The sequence below is a fragment of the Acomys russatus genome, chromosome 12 (genome assembly GCF_903995435.1).
Source record: "Acomys russatus chromosome 12, mAcoRus1.1, whole genome shotgun sequence".
NCBI lineage: Eukaryota > Metazoa > Chordata > Mammalia > Rodentia > Muridae > Acomys > Acomys russatus.
In genome coordinates this window covers 44105919-44123400 of record NC_067148.1, presented here as the reverse complement: position 1 = coordinate 44123400, position 17482 = coordinate 44105919, and the positions used below count along the sequence as shown (strand labels likewise).

General features: G+C 49.4%; 1 protein-coding gene across 1 annotated transcript in view; it reads right to left on the bottom strand.

Annotated features, from left to right (window-relative positions):
• The window catches only part of Sned1 (sushi, nidogen and EGF like domains 1), a 57159-nt gene that overhangs the window by 3635 nt on the left and 36042 nt on the right, over positions 1–17482 (bottom strand). The window contains 13 exon segments of the mRNA XM_051153673.1: positions 1821–1908; positions 2526–2642; positions 8140–8238; positions 9082–9164; positions 9236–9380; positions 10620–10901; positions 11527–11639; positions 11839–12022; positions 12190–12486; positions 12803–12916; positions 13479–13592; positions 13897–14010; positions 14662–14775. Coding sequence (XP_051009630.1) covers positions 1821–1908; positions 2526–2642; positions 8140–8238; positions 9082–9164; positions 9236–9380; positions 10620–10901; positions 11527–11639; positions 11839–12022; positions 12190–12486; positions 12803–12916; positions 13479–13592; positions 13897–14010; positions 14662–14775 — 1864 coding nt within the window.

Below are 17482 nucleotides of genomic sequence, written 5' to 3'. Positions count from 1 at the left end.
TGGCCTGGACACCATGGAAGTGTATAAAGGAGAAAGCCGAGGAGCACAAGCATTCTCTGCTGTGACACAAGAGCTGTTCCACCAGCATGGATGATACCTGTGTAGGCAAGGTACCAAATCCTCCCTTTACATTGTTTATGCCAAGTGCGTTGTCACAGTGATGATTCTAACCTGCACCCAGTAATCCTGTATCTAGTGAATATTTGTGCCCAAAGTGAGGCTTAAACAAAAACCCCTTCAGACAAATGAGAGCAGAGAACTATCATCTATGGACCCGTGTCCTCAGAAATGTTCCGGTAAGTTTTCCAGAGAAGGCAAGTGACACCAGATGGAATCTTAGCTTTACACAAAGGAGTGGTGAGTATTGGAAAAGCAAGACTTTCAGCATTGAGTAATGTGAAATGGCTGACAGCACTGTGGCATTTACTGCTGTCTGGTGAGAATTCAAAGGCGAGACAGCAGAAGCCTCCTATAACTGCAGTTGTATGCAGGTATCTCAAGGAGAATGGAGACAAGTTGAATATGTACATCATATGTTCCAGAGAGACTACTAGAAAACATGTGATACGAGTAATCTAAAATTAACCAGAAAAGAGGAAAAAGCAACAAGGATCAGACAGAACTACAGAAAACAATGTGTAATATGGTAGCTTTAAACCAGCCGCATTACCCATTATCATAGTGTAAAATGATCTAAACGCTAATGAAAGACAGATCAGACTGAATATAAGCAAGAGCCACCTATATGTTAGACACAAGGGAGTCTCTTCAAAGACGCACATAGGCTACAAGAACAGGATAGACAATTTGGTAAGTGAAGGGCTCTCTTCACATGGCAGGGATATCTGACGCAGGCAGGCTTTGGTGTAAACAGAATAGCTAGAAGCCAGAAGGTTATGATGGTACAGACTAACATCAGATTGCCAGTGTGGGTCCAGGGTGAAGGGTGGTCAAGGCTACCCCACAAACCCATGTGGACTAGAGCCTTTTACCAATTCCTTGCTTGACACATGAAGCCTAGCTTTGCGTCAAGCTTGGGTAAGCTTTCTGCCACTTTCCCTCCCTCCTTTCAGATGCTTCCTCCTCCCAAGTGACCTGTGCAGTGTGGTCACACATCACCTTCTGTACAGACCCCTTCAGGATCTCCATAACTCATGGAAAACAAACGCCACAGTCCACCTGAGGGTCTCCAAGATGCCAGGAACTCTATTCTTCTGCTCTCACATCATCCCCTGCTCTGTTGTTCCTCAGACACACTGGGCACAACCTGCTGCAGGACCTTGTAACCCATATTCCTGATGTCTGGCACATTCCTCTCCTCTCTGATATCCCTGCCTCCTCCCTGTCTGTTCAGCGTCCCCTCCATCCCTAGCTCTCCTCCTCTTAGGCTTTCATCTCTTTCCTTCCTGGACACGCCCTGCTCTCGTCTGCACTGTGCAGCAAATGTGCTTGTGACAGCTGTCCTTATATAGAGCGTAAGCATGTGGCTCCGAGTGCCTGGAACAATTCAGCACACAGCAGGCACTGAGAGACGCAGTGATTCTTACAGCATCAGGGTCTCAAGAGATGAGATCGTCTAGTCCAGATGGAGAAACTGAGGCAAGGGTGATTTGCCCAGGTGGGCTAATGGTAGAGGTAGGACTGAAGTTTTTGTGTGCTGTTTGATTTCTGGGGTTTAAGGAAAGGAGGACAGTTAGGTCCTGGAATTGTGGGAGGGCTTCCATGCAAACAGTCTAGACAGAAGTAGTCAAAGCCAGTTCTGCAGTCTCCATCCCTCCTCAGGTAATAAGGACACAATACCAAAGACAGAGCTGACTTACACATGGTGGCAGACATCTCCTTCCCAGACAGGAAATGACTTGGTCTCAGAGAACAGCCGTGTGCAGGGGCGGGGCACTTTTTCACAGGCTATGGCACAAAGGAGAAAGAAAGGCCAGCTCTTAGGAGGAGGCTCTCTTTAGGCCTCCCAAGAAAGACCCCACCCAACAAAGATCTTTGCAGCTCCTGTGAGCCTGAGGATCTGTGCCAGCTACTTTCTGGGCTTGGGGCCTTGCCTCAGGGTGCTTAGTATCTGCAGCCTGGGTTTCCTTAAGGCTCATGTGGCCTCAGGATTATTTTGTGTATTTGTGGGAGCTTCCAGCACTTTTGGTATGAAGTCCAGATGTGTTCTTAAGGAGCCTATGATCCTCCCAGCAAATCTGTTGTCCCTCTCATCTTCAGTCTAGCTCCCGAAATGTTGCCTTGCATCCATCGCTCCAGTTCCTGACTTCTAGGTTCTGTTCTGGGCAGTGCCTTTCAACCAGGGCTTTGGGCAGCCCTCTGTCCCTCGTGATTCATGGTCCATGAGGCTCCACACTACCATCCTTCCTACCTGGGTTCTTTTGGGCCCCAGCCTTGTTATCTCACAGACTGGAAGCTCTTGGGGGAAAGCCAACATGAATGCTCAGCATCCCAGGGCCAAGTCCCAGGCTATCATCACAGTTGCCCCGAGGCTAACACCTGCTTAGTAACCAGCCCGGACTTACCAAGCTCACAGTGTCTGCCTTTGAAGCCAGGCCGGCAGTCACAGCTGTGGGCATTCACACCTGGCACACAGGTGCCTCCGTTCTGACAGGTGTCTTCTGAACAGCTGCTGGAGGCACCTGCAAACAGGAAGGCACTGTCAGCTTCAGGGCCCAGGGAGGCATGCTGGCACTGCAGGCTGCATCCCCTGAAGATACACAAGTTGAACAGCGGCGAACCTGTCTTCCTCCCATGGTCAGACACTGCTGCTAACAGTGCTGGGTCTGGAGGGTGGTCTGTGTTAAGTGTGCAAAGAGGTCAGGGTGAGGAAGGAAATCGTAGTACTCACACCCTGTGGGAAATGTAAATAAAATGTGCTGCTTTCTCTTTCTAAAATATAAGTAAAGGCTTCAAGAGTCAGCATCCTTCATCTCCTTTGTCTCAGGGTTTACTCTCCCCAGCAGGGAACTATTAGCTCTGGGAGCTGTGAATTCTGGACAGGCTCATAAACTAACACTTGTCTAAGATAAAAGTATGTTCCCACGGTTGCATCTTGTTCTTACAGATTATACTTATCAATGGCTCTGGTTTTAAAGTTTCTTCTGGCAGACTATAGGAATGTGAGGCCAAGCTTTGACCACTGTGGGAAACAGTGCTTCCTTTAAGTTAGGAATGAAAATCCAGTGGGACTCCTGTTAGGTGTGCCTGAGGCCGGGACCCTTCTGTAGAAGGACATTTGTTTTGCTGATGTCCTATGGATTATGTGGTCATTCTCCTGAGACTGCAAACTGATTTCCAATGGTGCTGATCTTGTGACTTCACAGAAAGACAGGCAGGGAGGGGGGGGTAGCTGTGCTGTATCTGTGCTAAGCCACCACTGGCCTGCTTCCCTCAATCTCTGCCACTTTTGTTGTTGTTGCTGCTGGTGGTGGCTTTGCCCCATTAGGGTGTTTTCTACTTGGAACCCAATGCCCCAGCCACCCTTTCAACCTGAGAGTCCCTTTTGGGTTTCAAGGACCCTTTCACAGGAGTCAACCTAAGACCATTGGAAAAAACCAAAGGTATTTATCATGATTCATAACAGTAGTAAAATTACAGTTATGAAGTACCAGTTGGGGGGTCATCACCACATGAGGAGCTGTATTAAATGGTCGCAGCATTAGGAAAGTTGAGAACCACTGTTCTGGTGCCTGCTCCTAAGTAAGTCAGGGACTTTTGACATCATGCAGCACTGTCTGTATCTAGCCCTCCATTTGTGGGCCACTGTGCTCCCACCTGTGCCTGTTTGTGTCTGCCTACTTACCACATGTTTTACCACACCTTTAAACCAGTAGTGGCACTGCCCAGGAGTACCACTTTCTCTGAAGAACCAGAAAGCAGCTGGGGTCATGGTACTATTTCTCCTGCAAGGCATCTACACGGTGCCACCCTGCAAATAGCAGGTGTTCCTTTGTAGCCTAAGGAACCCCTGGACACATTCTAGTCTCTTTGGCAATTCTAATAGGTACTTTACAGCTGACCCGACCTATTTGGGGTTCACAAGGGCCTACACATTGTCTGTTTGACATCTCAAGTCGATTAGTCTCCACCCTCGAGAAAATGAGACCATTTGTCCTGTGTACCCCTGCACATGGATCTGACATGTTGCTTCCTTATGCATTAGCTTGTTCTTCAGCCCTTATTTCTTTTATATTCTCCAATCAGACAGACAAGGTGTCATAAGATTCAGGTACAGATAGCCTTTGCAGGGCTACTTTGTAGGAGGCATGTGTCATGCCCTAGTGACACTTGGAAGACACAAGGACTAGTCATCATTTATCATGGCAGTTGGTCAGTCCAGGAAGGTCTTGGCCCTGATGTCTTGAGCAGTCATTAAAACTCATTATGGGTCAGTCCCTAGTCATCTCCCCAGAGTCACGTGTATCTCTCTCCTGCCTCGTCTGTTCCCTGAGAACCCAGGAAAACGTTCCACAGAAGCAAGGCAGGGATAAAGACTTTACTCTCTTCTTCACTTGCGTGCTTACAGCCTGAGTGGTCCCTAGCAAACTTTAAGCTCTGAAGAGTAAATGCTGCTTTTTTTTTTTAAAACATCATAATGATTTCACATCTGTCATATTTCCAGTCCAAAGATAAACAAACACTAAAGAGGATTTAACCTCTCAGTCTCATATTTTTATCTCTTCACACTTAAAATTCCAGACATGAATGTGACCGTTCTTCTTCTGCAGAATACAGAGCACTATCTCAGACAGCATCAGGAACTCTGCTGGACCAGATGCCACAGCAAACAGGGTCATTTCATTCCATTTCCAGCCTTTGCTATTGACTTTTTTTTTGTTGTTGTTGTTGTTGTTTTATAAATATTTTCTTGGTTCTAAAGTAAAAATTATCAAACAAGGTACAAGCCTTAAGAAACCACCAACTTTCCATTCCCTGTGGCTGCTCTTACCTCCCTCATATAACTCACCATCTTTGATTTTTAAACATAAAAATGTTAACAATATATTCCTATTTCCCTTCCCATTTTTCTCTTCCTCCTCTTCTTCTTCTACTTTTTTTTTTTATTCAGAGTTTCTCTGTGTGGTCCTGGCTGTCCTGGCACTCACTCTATAGACCAGGCTGGGCTCAAATTCAGAGATCTGCCTCCTGAGTGCTGGGATTAAAGGTTTGCACCACCTCAACCTGGCTATACTTCTTAAAAGAAACTTTATTAAGATTTTACAGACCATAAAACAGTCAAGAGTTTCTAGCATAGTCACTGATATATATCTATTACCACAGTCAATATTTATTTTTATTTATTCTTAAAAATTTTTTTTGAGACAGAGTTTCTCTGTGTAGCCTTGGCTGTCCTAGACTCACTTTGTAGACCAGGTTGGCCATGAACTCACAGCGATCCACCTGCCTCTGCCTCCTGAGTGCTGGAATCACAAGCATGCACCATCACACCCGGTTAGTCTTTAGTGTTTTGCCTGCCAATGTGTACTACACTCATGCAGTGCCTGCAGAGACCAAAAGAGGTCACTAGATACCCTGGAACAGATGAGATGGTTGCTAACTGTCATGTGGATGCTGGGAACTTAACCTGGGTCCTTTGTAAGAGCAGCAAGTGCTCTTAACCACTGAGCCGTATCTCTCCAGTTCATAGAGCTGATTTTTAATATTTATGTTTAATATTTATTTCCTGTTTGCTCTTTTCAGAAAATGTTTTGCTATTCTGAGTCTCTTGCATTTCCACATTAATTTTAGACACTGAACATAATGGCCCAGTGATGTTTACAGCAGCCCTACAGGATGACGAAGTATGTGAGAGTATTGGAAATCTCTGAGTTTTTATCATCGGTCCTCACCCTCCATGCATGGAATAGCCATGGCTGACACTTCTGTCATTTGTGGGTTGAGTCTGCAGTTGAAACAGCCACAGAAAGGTTAATAGGAGCTACCTACTATGCCCTGGTATTGTACAGCCAATAACACACACACACACACACACACACGGCTTTTTTGAATCAGGTGTGGGTGCACTTGTAGCAAGGCATTGTGCTGTTCCTCTATGGATGAATTATATAGTCTGTACTTTCTGGCTGTTGTTTGGGGATGGTACCTGCCTTCTGGTAGAAGCCAGACTATTGGTGTGTAGGGGGATAAACCAGAATAATCCAGAAATCCTTCTATGAGGAGTTGTGGACAATATCTAGAATTAGCACTTGCTTTTTCACTCCTGCCCTTGAAGTCCCCTCACCTCAGAATGGCTGGTGTGAGAACCTGCCTCCTTTCCATAGATTCTTCCTGGGATTTGAAAGTACCTCCCTGACCTGGAAAGTTCTTGAGTAAGGAGGAACAACCCTTTGGGAGCGTTAATGCACTTTAAGGATTCTTGGGGACCTTTCAGGGATACTCTTTTACTTGAGGAAGAAGAGTCTAGCAACTCCAGAAAAAAGGATCAGATGACCTACAAGGAAACAGGAACAAAACTGGACACCAGATGACAATGGATAGAGGAAGCCCGAGCCTGGCATATTATACCCAGCTAAAGTATTCTGTACATGTGAGGGATGGTAGCAGTTTTACAGGCATACATGGCCTTCCAAGCTTGGTCTGAGCAAGTAAGTACCTTGTAGAACTGGACAAAATCTGTATGCAGAGAACCAAGGACAAATGCAAGTTAGATTTAGACTCCTTAGGGGTTAAAGTGGGAGGACTGGTCTTACAGTGTGTACTTCATACCAAGGCTACTGACTTTAAACTGGATGAATTTGCTCACTGAAGGGAAAATGTTGAAACAAAAGAGATAGCTCAGAATGGACCCATGCATGTGTGGACACTTGATTGGCAGTTTGGGTGTCTTGACAGCTGGGGGTGTGATAAAATTACCCCTCCTACCATCCACCCCCATGACTAAGGACTCACAGACACAAAGTACAGGATGGAGGTGGGCTGCAAGGAGAGTCCAAGGGGGAAAAACCTCAAGACACAGTTTCCTGTCAGGTTCTAGCGTGAGCTGGGCTCCAGAATTACCAAAGGCAACCAAACTGACAAGCGGAGACAGACAGCATGAGTGTGACATGAACTGAAGATCATGGTTAGTTTTGTACCTGAGGCCATTAAAGATTCTTTTTCTCGTGATATCACCAAAATTTGCCCACTGTAGCCTGGGGGCCAGTTCTTCAACCACCTTGAATTTCTTGATATGGAACCCAGGGACTGAATTAACTAACACCTTTCTTGTTTGGGGCTTTATGAAAGGAAATTTGTACAATGTAACACACTATCCAGTGAGCCTTTTTTACCTACTCAAAAAGCAGTAGAACAAACTGTGATAAGGAGTTTATCGGTGCCACAGCATGTATAACTACCTTCCCAAGTGTGCACGGGGTCAAGAGTTGGTAAGGGGACCCCCAGGTTGGGGAGAATATGTAATTCAGGGATCAGTGGGTCCACTGTTTGCACACGTACCCTCTGGCACTGTAAGTGCCCTTAATATGAATACGTGTACTTCACGGCAGTTTTTTGGGTGAGGTTACCCTGAGGCTTATATGTCCACCAAGTACTGTGGTCTTCTGTGGGGCTAGGTGAACACAGTCTAAGTAGCTGGTGTGACTCAGGAGGAGGAAGGACCTCAAAGAACGAATCCACAATCCCTAGAGGGATTGGAGGGAGAGGGAGTGAGCAAGGGTCTGACAGTTGGAGAGGTATCATTTGTGCTGTTGGCTACTTGCCCAGAGGTGCTGGATACAATGTGGGTACCGTCCACCTGTGCAGAGCTGTTCAGGCTATGAATAGCCCTACATGTCGCTAGATTTGGGGGGCCATTTCCCAAGTCAGGGCTTTCTTGGGGGCCATTCTTTACTGATTCTCATCTTTCTCACTCAATACCTCCTCTATGAAGAAGTGAGGCTGGGTGGCCAAGGCTGGGTAAGGTGTGAGAGACTACTGGAAAGGCAGGATGGGCCAGTCTTTCTAGGACAGATCCTGCGTGGGTCTTGTTCTCTGTCCTCTCTCACTCATGAAGTGGGGGGACTGTGTCCCAGCTGGGGTGTCCATCTGCCTCTTAGGCAGGCCCCGTGCCTCCCAATTTCCCAGTACTGTAGCTATAAAGAACAGCCAGCTCCCGTCCCCTCCGCACACTTGACTTACTTTCTGTGTCCTTGCTGCTGTTCTTGGGTAGCTGGAGGGCCAGGCGGGACTGCACAGGGGCCTCCTCTGTGTTCTTGAGTGGCACCACAGTGGTGGGTTCTAGGAGAAGCTAAGGGTGACCACATGGCCCTTGCTTCATGCCCAGGTCCCACCCTGCCAGCCTATCCACGGATCTCACACTGTGGCCCCAGCACTACCCCCAGTGGAGGCTGGCCTCACTCTCACTGCCCCTTTGAAAGACACGCTTTTTGCTTTCTGGAGCTGCAACCTAAGGGCCCTTATTGTTGTACAGCTGAGGTTTAAGGCGCTGTCTCCTCCCCAGGTCCCTTTCTTCCCAGCCCTGCTCTCTGGGGTGGTGGCGGTAATGCCTGCTCCCTGGTGGGGGGGGTGGGGATGGCCCACCTCCTTCGTTTTCATCCATCTGGGCCCCAGCTGAAGGTTATTCCTACAGAACTTAGCTCTGCCCCTAGGTATTTTCTGTTGGCCCCCTTTGTCTGCAGGTCTGATGATCCCTGCCTTGGTACTCCACATCTCAGCCTGCCCACTATCAGGCAGGCTCGGTGTCGCCCTCTCTCGCCACTGGTCCTCTGCTTCCCATTGCCCCTTTACCTCCTACCCATGCTCTCTGCTCTCTACTCACAAGCATTTCCAATCACCATAGAGTTAGGGAATTCCATGAGGTTAGGTGCCTGGCCTCTCACAGGTAGATGCTTACCTGGTAAGCTCTCCCACTGTGGATGGCAGGTGCCTTTCCTGTCTACCCTAGAAGTCTAAAACCTCATACATGGTCAGGACTGAGGGTGTTGGTAGAACCAGGACTGGCAAGTACAATCTTTAAACCCAACTTTTAAGGGCCTCAGTATTTTTTCATGCCTGGGCCAAGGGCAGTGAGGCCACCAGGGTTGACTACCAAGTTGGTGTCAGGAAGTTTGCAATACTCACGTGCTCTCACAGTGACGAATTTGCTGGGCAAGCCACCAAACCTGGCACTTATTCTTCCTCTCCCATCGACAAGTTCTGAGAATCTGCAGACAGGGCAGGAGGGTCATGGACTGAGCACAGGCTAGGAATCCAGGGCTGGGTCTAGGGCAAGTACCTGGGTGGCTGAGTAGGTGTTTCAGGGGCACTATGGTCATTGAGCAGGCGCAGCTCTGGCAGGCGCACAGGGGCTGGTCTATTTCTGAGCATCCGTGGGTGGTGTCCTCCCTGGTGCCAGCGTCTGTCAGTGCCATCCCTGGGGGCTACAAAAACCAAAGGAGAAAGGGGAGTAACCACTCTACCAGGTTGCCTGGTGTTCCTATCTCTGCCCCTACTGCAGGGAAGTGGCAGCTCACACCAGGCCCTGCTTAGGCAATGACAGAAAGGTATATATGTTACCTAAGAAGCCTGTGTCACCTCTATATCCTTTCTGAGCAGGAGCCATGCATTTGTGCTGCCACAGACACAGTGGCCTGGAAGGGCAGCTCCCCGACTCCCCCACTCCCCAGCAGAGTCCTCACTGGCTAAGCAGAGGCTAGGCCTTGAATCATAGCCCTGTGAATCAACAGTTTGCCTGATGCCAGGTCCTGGTCACGCTAAAGTGTCCTTCAGCCTCTCAAGCTAGTTGACTTCCCGCCTTTTTTATGTGCTTCATCCTGCTGACAGGGTTGTATGGAGACCCCATCTGCCTCTTCACCTGGCAGGTGTAACTGGAGCCCAGCTGGTAGAATGGCAGGGCTGGGCCTGAGAATTAGCATTGCATTCGCTGTCATGTCCACAAAGCAGCCTCATGGGCTGGGAGGTGAAAAAAAGGGAGGGGTCCATGAAGGCTGAGGCTGGAGCCCCACTGATAGAGAGCACTGGCCCTGCTCTTGGAACCTCTGTCCCAGCGCACCCTCTGCTTGTCTCCTCACTGTGCTGTTTCCTGCACTGCTGAAACTCTTCTCACACAACACCTCGTGTGAGGTTTGAGAATGTAATAAGGGCCACATGGGACCACGTGTGGGTTCCAGCAGAGTGCTCTGTCTCCACCCCCACCCCTGGGGACAGACTGAGGTCCTCAATGTGGCCACCTGAACTTCTAAACCCCAGCTGTTTGCTTGTGCCCTTCTCTGTCCAGATGTTTCTCCCCGCCCTCCAAGCCACTTGTAAGTCTCCTGCCCCTCTCCCCTGTGCTCATGCCCAAATGGCTCCTTTTGGATCAGGCCCAGGCCTCTGCCTTGCTGCCTGCTTGCTGCTGTCGCTCTTTCTGGGTGAAGTCTTCCATTTGCTGCTAAGCCTGCCTGGGATTGGACTGGTAAGACGGTGTAAGATGGGGCTTGGCAAGTATATACTCCCAGGCTGCTCATGCTGTCAGCTGGCCCTCCTTACCCATGCCTTAAAGCCTCCTTCCTCATGCCCATGTCCCTGTTCCCAGGAATGGCCCATGCCCATTGTTCATGACGCCTCTTGGGGGCAAGGATCTCACACAACTACCAGCCCCCTCCTGCCTTGGAACTCACAGGTGATGATGTAGAGATGCGCAGGCTCGCTGTGCAGCTGGCCCTGCTCTGTGCCCTGCACAGCTGTAACTGAGAGCTGGTACCGCCAACCTGGCAGCAGGTCACGCACTGTGTAGGACACCAGCTTCCCATTGGGGATGTAGCGGCTCTTGGTGCTCTGGCTGGTGGTCACGTTGATGACATAAGCCTCTAGAGAGATACCTGGAGTGGGGGCGTCCCAGACCACATGGGCAGAGGTGGCTGTGACTCGAGAGGCAGTCAGGTTTGCTGGAGGCAAAGGCCCTGAATGAGGAATGGACAGGAGGAGGAGGAAGTGAGAGTCAGGTCAAACGGCATCTGGTGAACCATCACCTAAGGTCTGAGCGGGACCTGGAGCTGCTGAATCTGAAACCAGCCTTGGTTTCTGCTGACGCTGTCATTCTGGGGGTGGCGTGGGGAGCCTGCATGCAGAGGTTAGGTCTCACCTCTAGCATGCCTCCCCAAGTGTCTGAGGGCCACAGGCAGGCAGCCCTGAGCCTGGGAGGCAAAGAGTTGTCCCCACAAGTCATCCTTGCGTCATAAGCTTCTACTGTTCTCAGGATCACAGTCCATTCGATGGAAAGAGCAGTAACATGAAGGAGTGTAGCTAGAGTGTGCTGGTCACATGGCCCAGCACCCAGCCTGCTCCTTGGACTCTGATGTGTCCCATGGAGGGCCATACTAAGGAACATCTTGGTGTATTGAGGTGCTGGGGCAGTTTTGAACAATGTCTCCCTCTGCCCCGTTCAAGTGAAGGGGTCTCAGGGAGGTCAGGGGCTGAGTTTACAGTAAAGGACACTTTGGAAAGGCTAGGATGCCACAAGGGATGCCTTGGGGCTAGAGGGTGCCGTGTGCGAGAGGACTAAGGCAGATCCTGCTGTCTACTTACGGGTCCACACGTTCAGCGGTGCTGAGGCCTGGCTCTCAGTGGGATACTCAGTTCCTCCGGGCCCACTGAGGGTGGTTAGCCGCACAGTGTATCTTCTTCCCGGCAGCAGGTCCCTGCCAGAAGGGCACAAGGAAGAGAGGAACTAGGGGTAGCTCTGAATGACCAGTGTCCTGCTGATAGTTGTTTGGGCCACGCCCCCTGAGGGGCAGATAGGCCCCAGCCTCACTTAGGTGGCTGGGTGGCAGGTGTGCAGATGCACCAACGATGCTCTGCACCCCTGGGCCTCTGTGCTACTAAGGCATCTTGTCTTACCCAAATGTGAGCCGGTCCACACTCCTGTCCACCTCAGTGGACTGGACTACAGAGGCCTCAGGGTAGAGGATGGATACTCGGACCCTACTGACAGTGGCATGCTGGATCCTGTGAAGAGCCCACTGCACTGAGATGGCATTGGCTGAAACGTTGGCGACCTCAAAGTCTTCAATAGGGCGGGGTCCTGCAGGACAACAGGCTTCTCAGCTCATGCCACGCCCCTGCTTGGGGCCCAACCCAGTGACTGCTCCTTTCTACCCAGTCCCTTCTCTGATCCACCCTTCTGGGCCATGGGCAGGGAGCAGGGTCCTCTCTCGGGCAGCGGGGGCCTGGCCGCCTCCAGGGACTCACGGGTGCGGGTGAGCAGTGCTGCAGGCCTACTGATGTCATTTTTGTTGTTGGTGTTTCGCTTGACTGAGAAAACTGAGATATTGTAGGCACGGCCGGCCGCTAGGGCCCGCAGCTGGTGAGAGGAGCGGCTCCGGTCAACGAAGTCTGTGCGTCGGGACGATCCATCCGAGGAGGCATAGGTGACCGCATAGCCGTCCAGCATCTGCCTGGCCGTGGTGCCCTCAGGCGGGCTCCAGGAAATGGAGACCCCACTCTCCTCCACCCTCTCTACCCTGAGAGCTGTTGGTGGGAGGAGCTCTTCAGGGTTGTCACCAAACACAAAGGAAGTGGAGGGGTTAGCCTTTAAGCACAAAAGAGTAGCTCCCATCAAGTCACCTAGATTGGTTCTGGGGCCTGGTCACCCAGACTGTTGCTGGCAGGGAGCCTTCTCACTTGGGCTACCGTGGCCCTCTGAAGGTTTGCATTTCCACATTATATGGCTGTTGGTGCCCCCTCCCTGCTCTCAAGGGGACCTAGGCCAGCAGCCGTCTGCCCATCTTTCCCACTTGGCCCCTGGCCTACCTTCTGGCCCCCTTGCTCCTCCATTCTCCTTCCCGGAGCTCCTGGCCCTCACCTTTGGTGCAGTCCTTGCCTGTGTAGCCCACTTTGCAGGTACAGCTGTGGGACCCGTTGCTGGCCAAGCAGTAGCCGCGGCCCCCACAGGGGCTAGAGAAGCAGGGGTCACTCACTGAGGGAGGAAATAGCAGTGAGGTAGGGAATTGGGGTTGTCTTGTATCTAGGCTTCTTGCTGTTTGGTGGGCTGGGTGGGTGGGTGGGGGGAAGGGTGGGGTGCCCTCACGGCATCTGTTCTCCCTCTGCTCTTCATAGCTAAGTGCTGCCTGCCAGGCACTGCATGGCCAAAACGAGCTTGGCTCTAGGTTGGTGCTCCTATTTAGGAAGGGATCAGTCTCCGGAGACAGAGACTATTCTAGAAAGTGACTAGAATGCTGTCCAGGAGCACTCTAGTGCTGGGGCAGTGATGGGCAGAGATGAACTGCTAGTGCCAGTGCAGTGTCAGGAAAGGCCTACTTGAGGAACCTGCCATGTCCCAATGGGGCAAGGGTTCTCCATGGAAAGGACAGTGAGCACAGGGTTCTGGGGTCAGCAAAGCCAGTTAAGGTGGATATGAAACTATGGACAGAGCATGTGTTCCCGGAAGTGGAGGAAAGCAAAGGCAGCTGATAAGGGCGCCAAGGAGATCAGAGGGCCATGGAAGTGGCCTCCGTGAGCAGGTGGGCCTGAGATCTTACCTGTCTCACAGTGGTAGCCAAAGAAGCCCTCTGGACACACGCACAGGTAGGCCCCACCTCCGTCCTCACACCGGCCTCCGTGCTGGCAGGGGCTGGAGGCACAGGCATCCACCTCTGGAGAACACCCAAAGGGTTGGCCCGAGCTGCAGGGAGGGACTCTGGGGGAGGGAGGAGAGGACAGCGGGAAGAAGGGATAGGGGGAGGCAGGGAGCGATGGCCAGGAGAGGGGTATGGCGCACCTGTGGGCAGGAGGGGCTCTCAGGGACCCCCCTACCCAGTTTCCTTCCTCCCTCCAGGTCACCATAGACTTTGGGGTTTCTCTCTCTGAGTGGCTTGTCCAGCAAGAGGATGGCTCCTGGCTTCCCCTCTGGCCTCCTAGCAGCCCTGGTTCTGTGGGACCCACCTGAAAGAACCCTACCTGTTTCACAGTGGACTCCAGTGAAACCTTCAGGGCACTGGCAGATGAAAGCCCCGGGGAGGTCTCTGCAGGAGCCTCCATTTCTGCAGGGCTGTGCTTGGCACTCATCTGTCTCTGCACAGACGGGATGGTACCAGCTCACGTTGGAGCCTCCTGCATGTCCCCCGGGATTCTATTTGCTCCCTAATGACAAGCAAGGCCCTGAAGCCTCAGTCCTGGGGTCTCTACTCTGGACCATAGTCTGTCTTCTGCCACCTACATTTCCTCTTCCTTGGCTGGTACATATTTCCAACAAAGCACCCTAATGTCCGTGCCACTGCTTCTGTCCATGTGATGCTCCCTAGCATCACAAATGGGAACAGTGCCTGGACTTTGCCCTTCAAGAAGCCAGTGTCTCTGTTTTGGGGCTTTGAGCCCCACCCAGGCATGAGAGACACAGGCCTCACCCTGACAAATAATGGTCAGGCCTCTCTGTTCCCTCCAGTAGCTAGCAACAGCAGGTGTCAAGGGCTGTGGCCTGCCCATCTTCTCTGCCCTACCCTGAGGCCTGAGTTTGATGGTAGGCTAGTGATTTTTCAGATGAGTTTTCAGTCTGCAGGGCGAGAGGGGACAGAGAACTTTAAAAATCTGCCCTATGAGAATGGCCATAAGAGAGGAAACAGTGAATGGGGATGGTTACTTAGGCAGAGTCTCGTCCGGAGGAAGGAGTGGGGGGCCCAGGTGGCCATAGCTGAGGAACCCTAATGCCTTCAGCGGACCTCTTACCTAGCTCACAGTGGACTCCTTCGTACCCTGGGCTGCAGAGGCACTGGTAACCAGCAGTGAGGTCCCGGCAGGAGCTGCCATGCAGGCATGGCTGAGACCGGCACTCATCTACTTCTGAGGAGAGATCCCAAGAACAAAGCGAGGTAGACATTATTAATCAGATGAAAATGGGTATGAAGTAACTCTGAGTCTCTGGACAAGTTTACAATACTCCTAGATACATAAAAAGGCCAAATCAGGGTTATCCTTGGAGATGTCATGCCTGGCTTGTCTCTGTGAAATGACTAGGGTTGCTCCTGAACCTCTCAAGGACTTGATTCTCACAGCCTCTGAAGTTTGACAGGATCTTGCTATTTCTGTATATGGCACACGTGCATGAAGCTATCATGTTTAGGGGACTGCCTGTAGCTGTAAAAGGCTCACCATATTCTTCTTTTAAACTAGAAATTGTGCTCCTGAATTTGAATGTTCAATTTGAGAAAAGTCTAATTTCACAATTACAAAGTAAATAAATGGTGGGGGTTGGAGAGGTGCCTCAGGGCTTAAGGGAACTTATTGCTCTAGCCGAGGACCCAGGTTTGATTCCCAGCACTCACATGGCGGCTCTATACCTCCAGTTTCAGAGGATCTAACACCTGCTTAGTGCCTCTTCAGGCACCCACATGGTGTGCATACATAAGCACAGGCAAAACACTCATATACATAAAATAAAAATCTAAAAATTATATTTAAAAAGAATTAAATAAGTGGTGATGACTAACAGTGTTGGGACCAGAAGCCATAGGACTAAAGGTCCCTTCCCTCTGTATGACACCCAACACCTGTGTCTATCATTTCTTTGTCTCTTTAAAATTACTTTTTAAATTTATCTTTTTGACAGGATTTTACTATGTACGTATGGGTGGCCTATAACTCTTCCCCGCTTCTCTCTGGAGTGTTGAGATTAAAGACATATGCCACCACACCCAGACCTTAAATTAGTTTTAAAAATGTTATGAATTGTCTAAACAAGACATGGCTTTGTTTTTGTTGCTTCTGGACTTTACTGACAGAGTGCAATCTTTCCCACTTAATGTCTCATTAGTAGGAGACCTCCACATTGCTGTGGGTCCCTGTGGTTCACCACTTCCACTGCTGTTTACTGCCCTATGGTTTCTTTTATCATATTTCATCCTTTCGTATTTGATGAGTGCTTGTGGTGGCTCTAGGGTTGTTTTTGTTTTTTGTTTTGTTTTGTAACCACAAAAGCTGCCATTGTAGGTTTCTTTGCATATCCTGGTGCAGATAAGTTTTACTAGGAAATGGGATTGTTGAGACATAGGCTACAATGGTAGTCGACTCAACAAGCAAATTGCCAAATCATTTCCGAGTGCTTCTGGCAACTTAAAGTCCCTCTAGCAACAGATAAGAAAGTCTGTTGTCCGAGTTCTCACTAATAGGCTTCCAAACTTCTGAAATGTGGCTGGCTAAATGCATCCAGCTGTTTGATTTTCACATCTGCATTTCCCAGAGTACCGTGAAGCACAATGCCCATATAGAGCCTCACATAGCTCTTCTGCCATAAGGTGAGTATGTATCTGTTTTGCCATATCTCTCTTGGGCTTATTTTTTTCATTCTTACTCATTGGTGTTCTCCAAGTAGTCTTGACATTAGTGTGCTCCCTCCCCCTACCGCAACCCCTCTGGATACTTACTGATTTATCTTCACACATATACACTCTCTCACAGGTTAGGTTTTATTTTACTCTGCCCTCCCCCCACCAAGGTCACATTTTAAGTTCCTAATTTTTATATACTCAAGTTTGTTCATTTATATTTTTTATAATATTTTTGTGGCCTAAGGAATCTTTCTGTATTCAAGTCAAAACATGTGCACCTGTACTTCCCCCCACAAAAGTAGCTTCTAAATCTGTGAACCACTGGGAATCAATCACCCTGAGTGGTGACTGGAACCAAATTATTCTAGCTTTCAGGAATATTTCCCCATAGGCTTTCTTTGCAGTTTTCAGTTTTAGCTTTTACCTATAAATCTTCTTACGTGTACAGAAGTGACAGTTCTGACGCTCTTGTACACAGTACAGTTCCACTGCACTTGCCAAATGTCTCCAGTGAGACTATCTCATCTCCTGCAATCTCGTCCACCCATGGCTTACACCAGCAGCTGCTCCTGTAGGCTAGGCGTAGGGTCTTCTGTGCTCGCAGCTGACATTGTCACTCTTACCTCCCTCCCTAATGGTTAAGCCTTTTGTTAGCAGTGCCCAGGACCTCCAGGACAGTGTGGGAAAGCAGTGGCAGAGAGGCCTTTCCCAGTGGCAGGCAGTCTTTATCATTAAGCTCTGTTAGCTGTAGAGTTTTCATAGTTCTCTTCATCTGATTGAGGAAAAATATCTTCTACTTTTAGTTGATGGAGTTATTTTATAGTAGGTAAGGTCTGCTAAATGAGTTTTCTGTGGCAAATGAGAATCACATGGTTTCTCCTGTTTCCTTATATTGTAGACACAGATTAATTTTCAGATGTTGTGACAACCTGTGCTCCTGAGATAAATCCCACTTGCTTGTGACACTGTTCTTTTATGTGATATCAGGTTTGATTTAGTAATTGTTCCTTATTTTTTTTGTCATGATCCTTGCTCTTTTTTGTGTTGTTCTTTTTTTTGTTCCTTAACTTTAAAAAAAATCTATGTCCTCAGGGATATTAGTTTATAAACTCATATTTTATAATGTGTATCTATTTTGGAATTAAGGCAATATTAGTCTCATCAAATAGTCTCTGTCATTTAAAATGAACTTTTCATAATTTGTGGTTTATTTAAAGTTACAT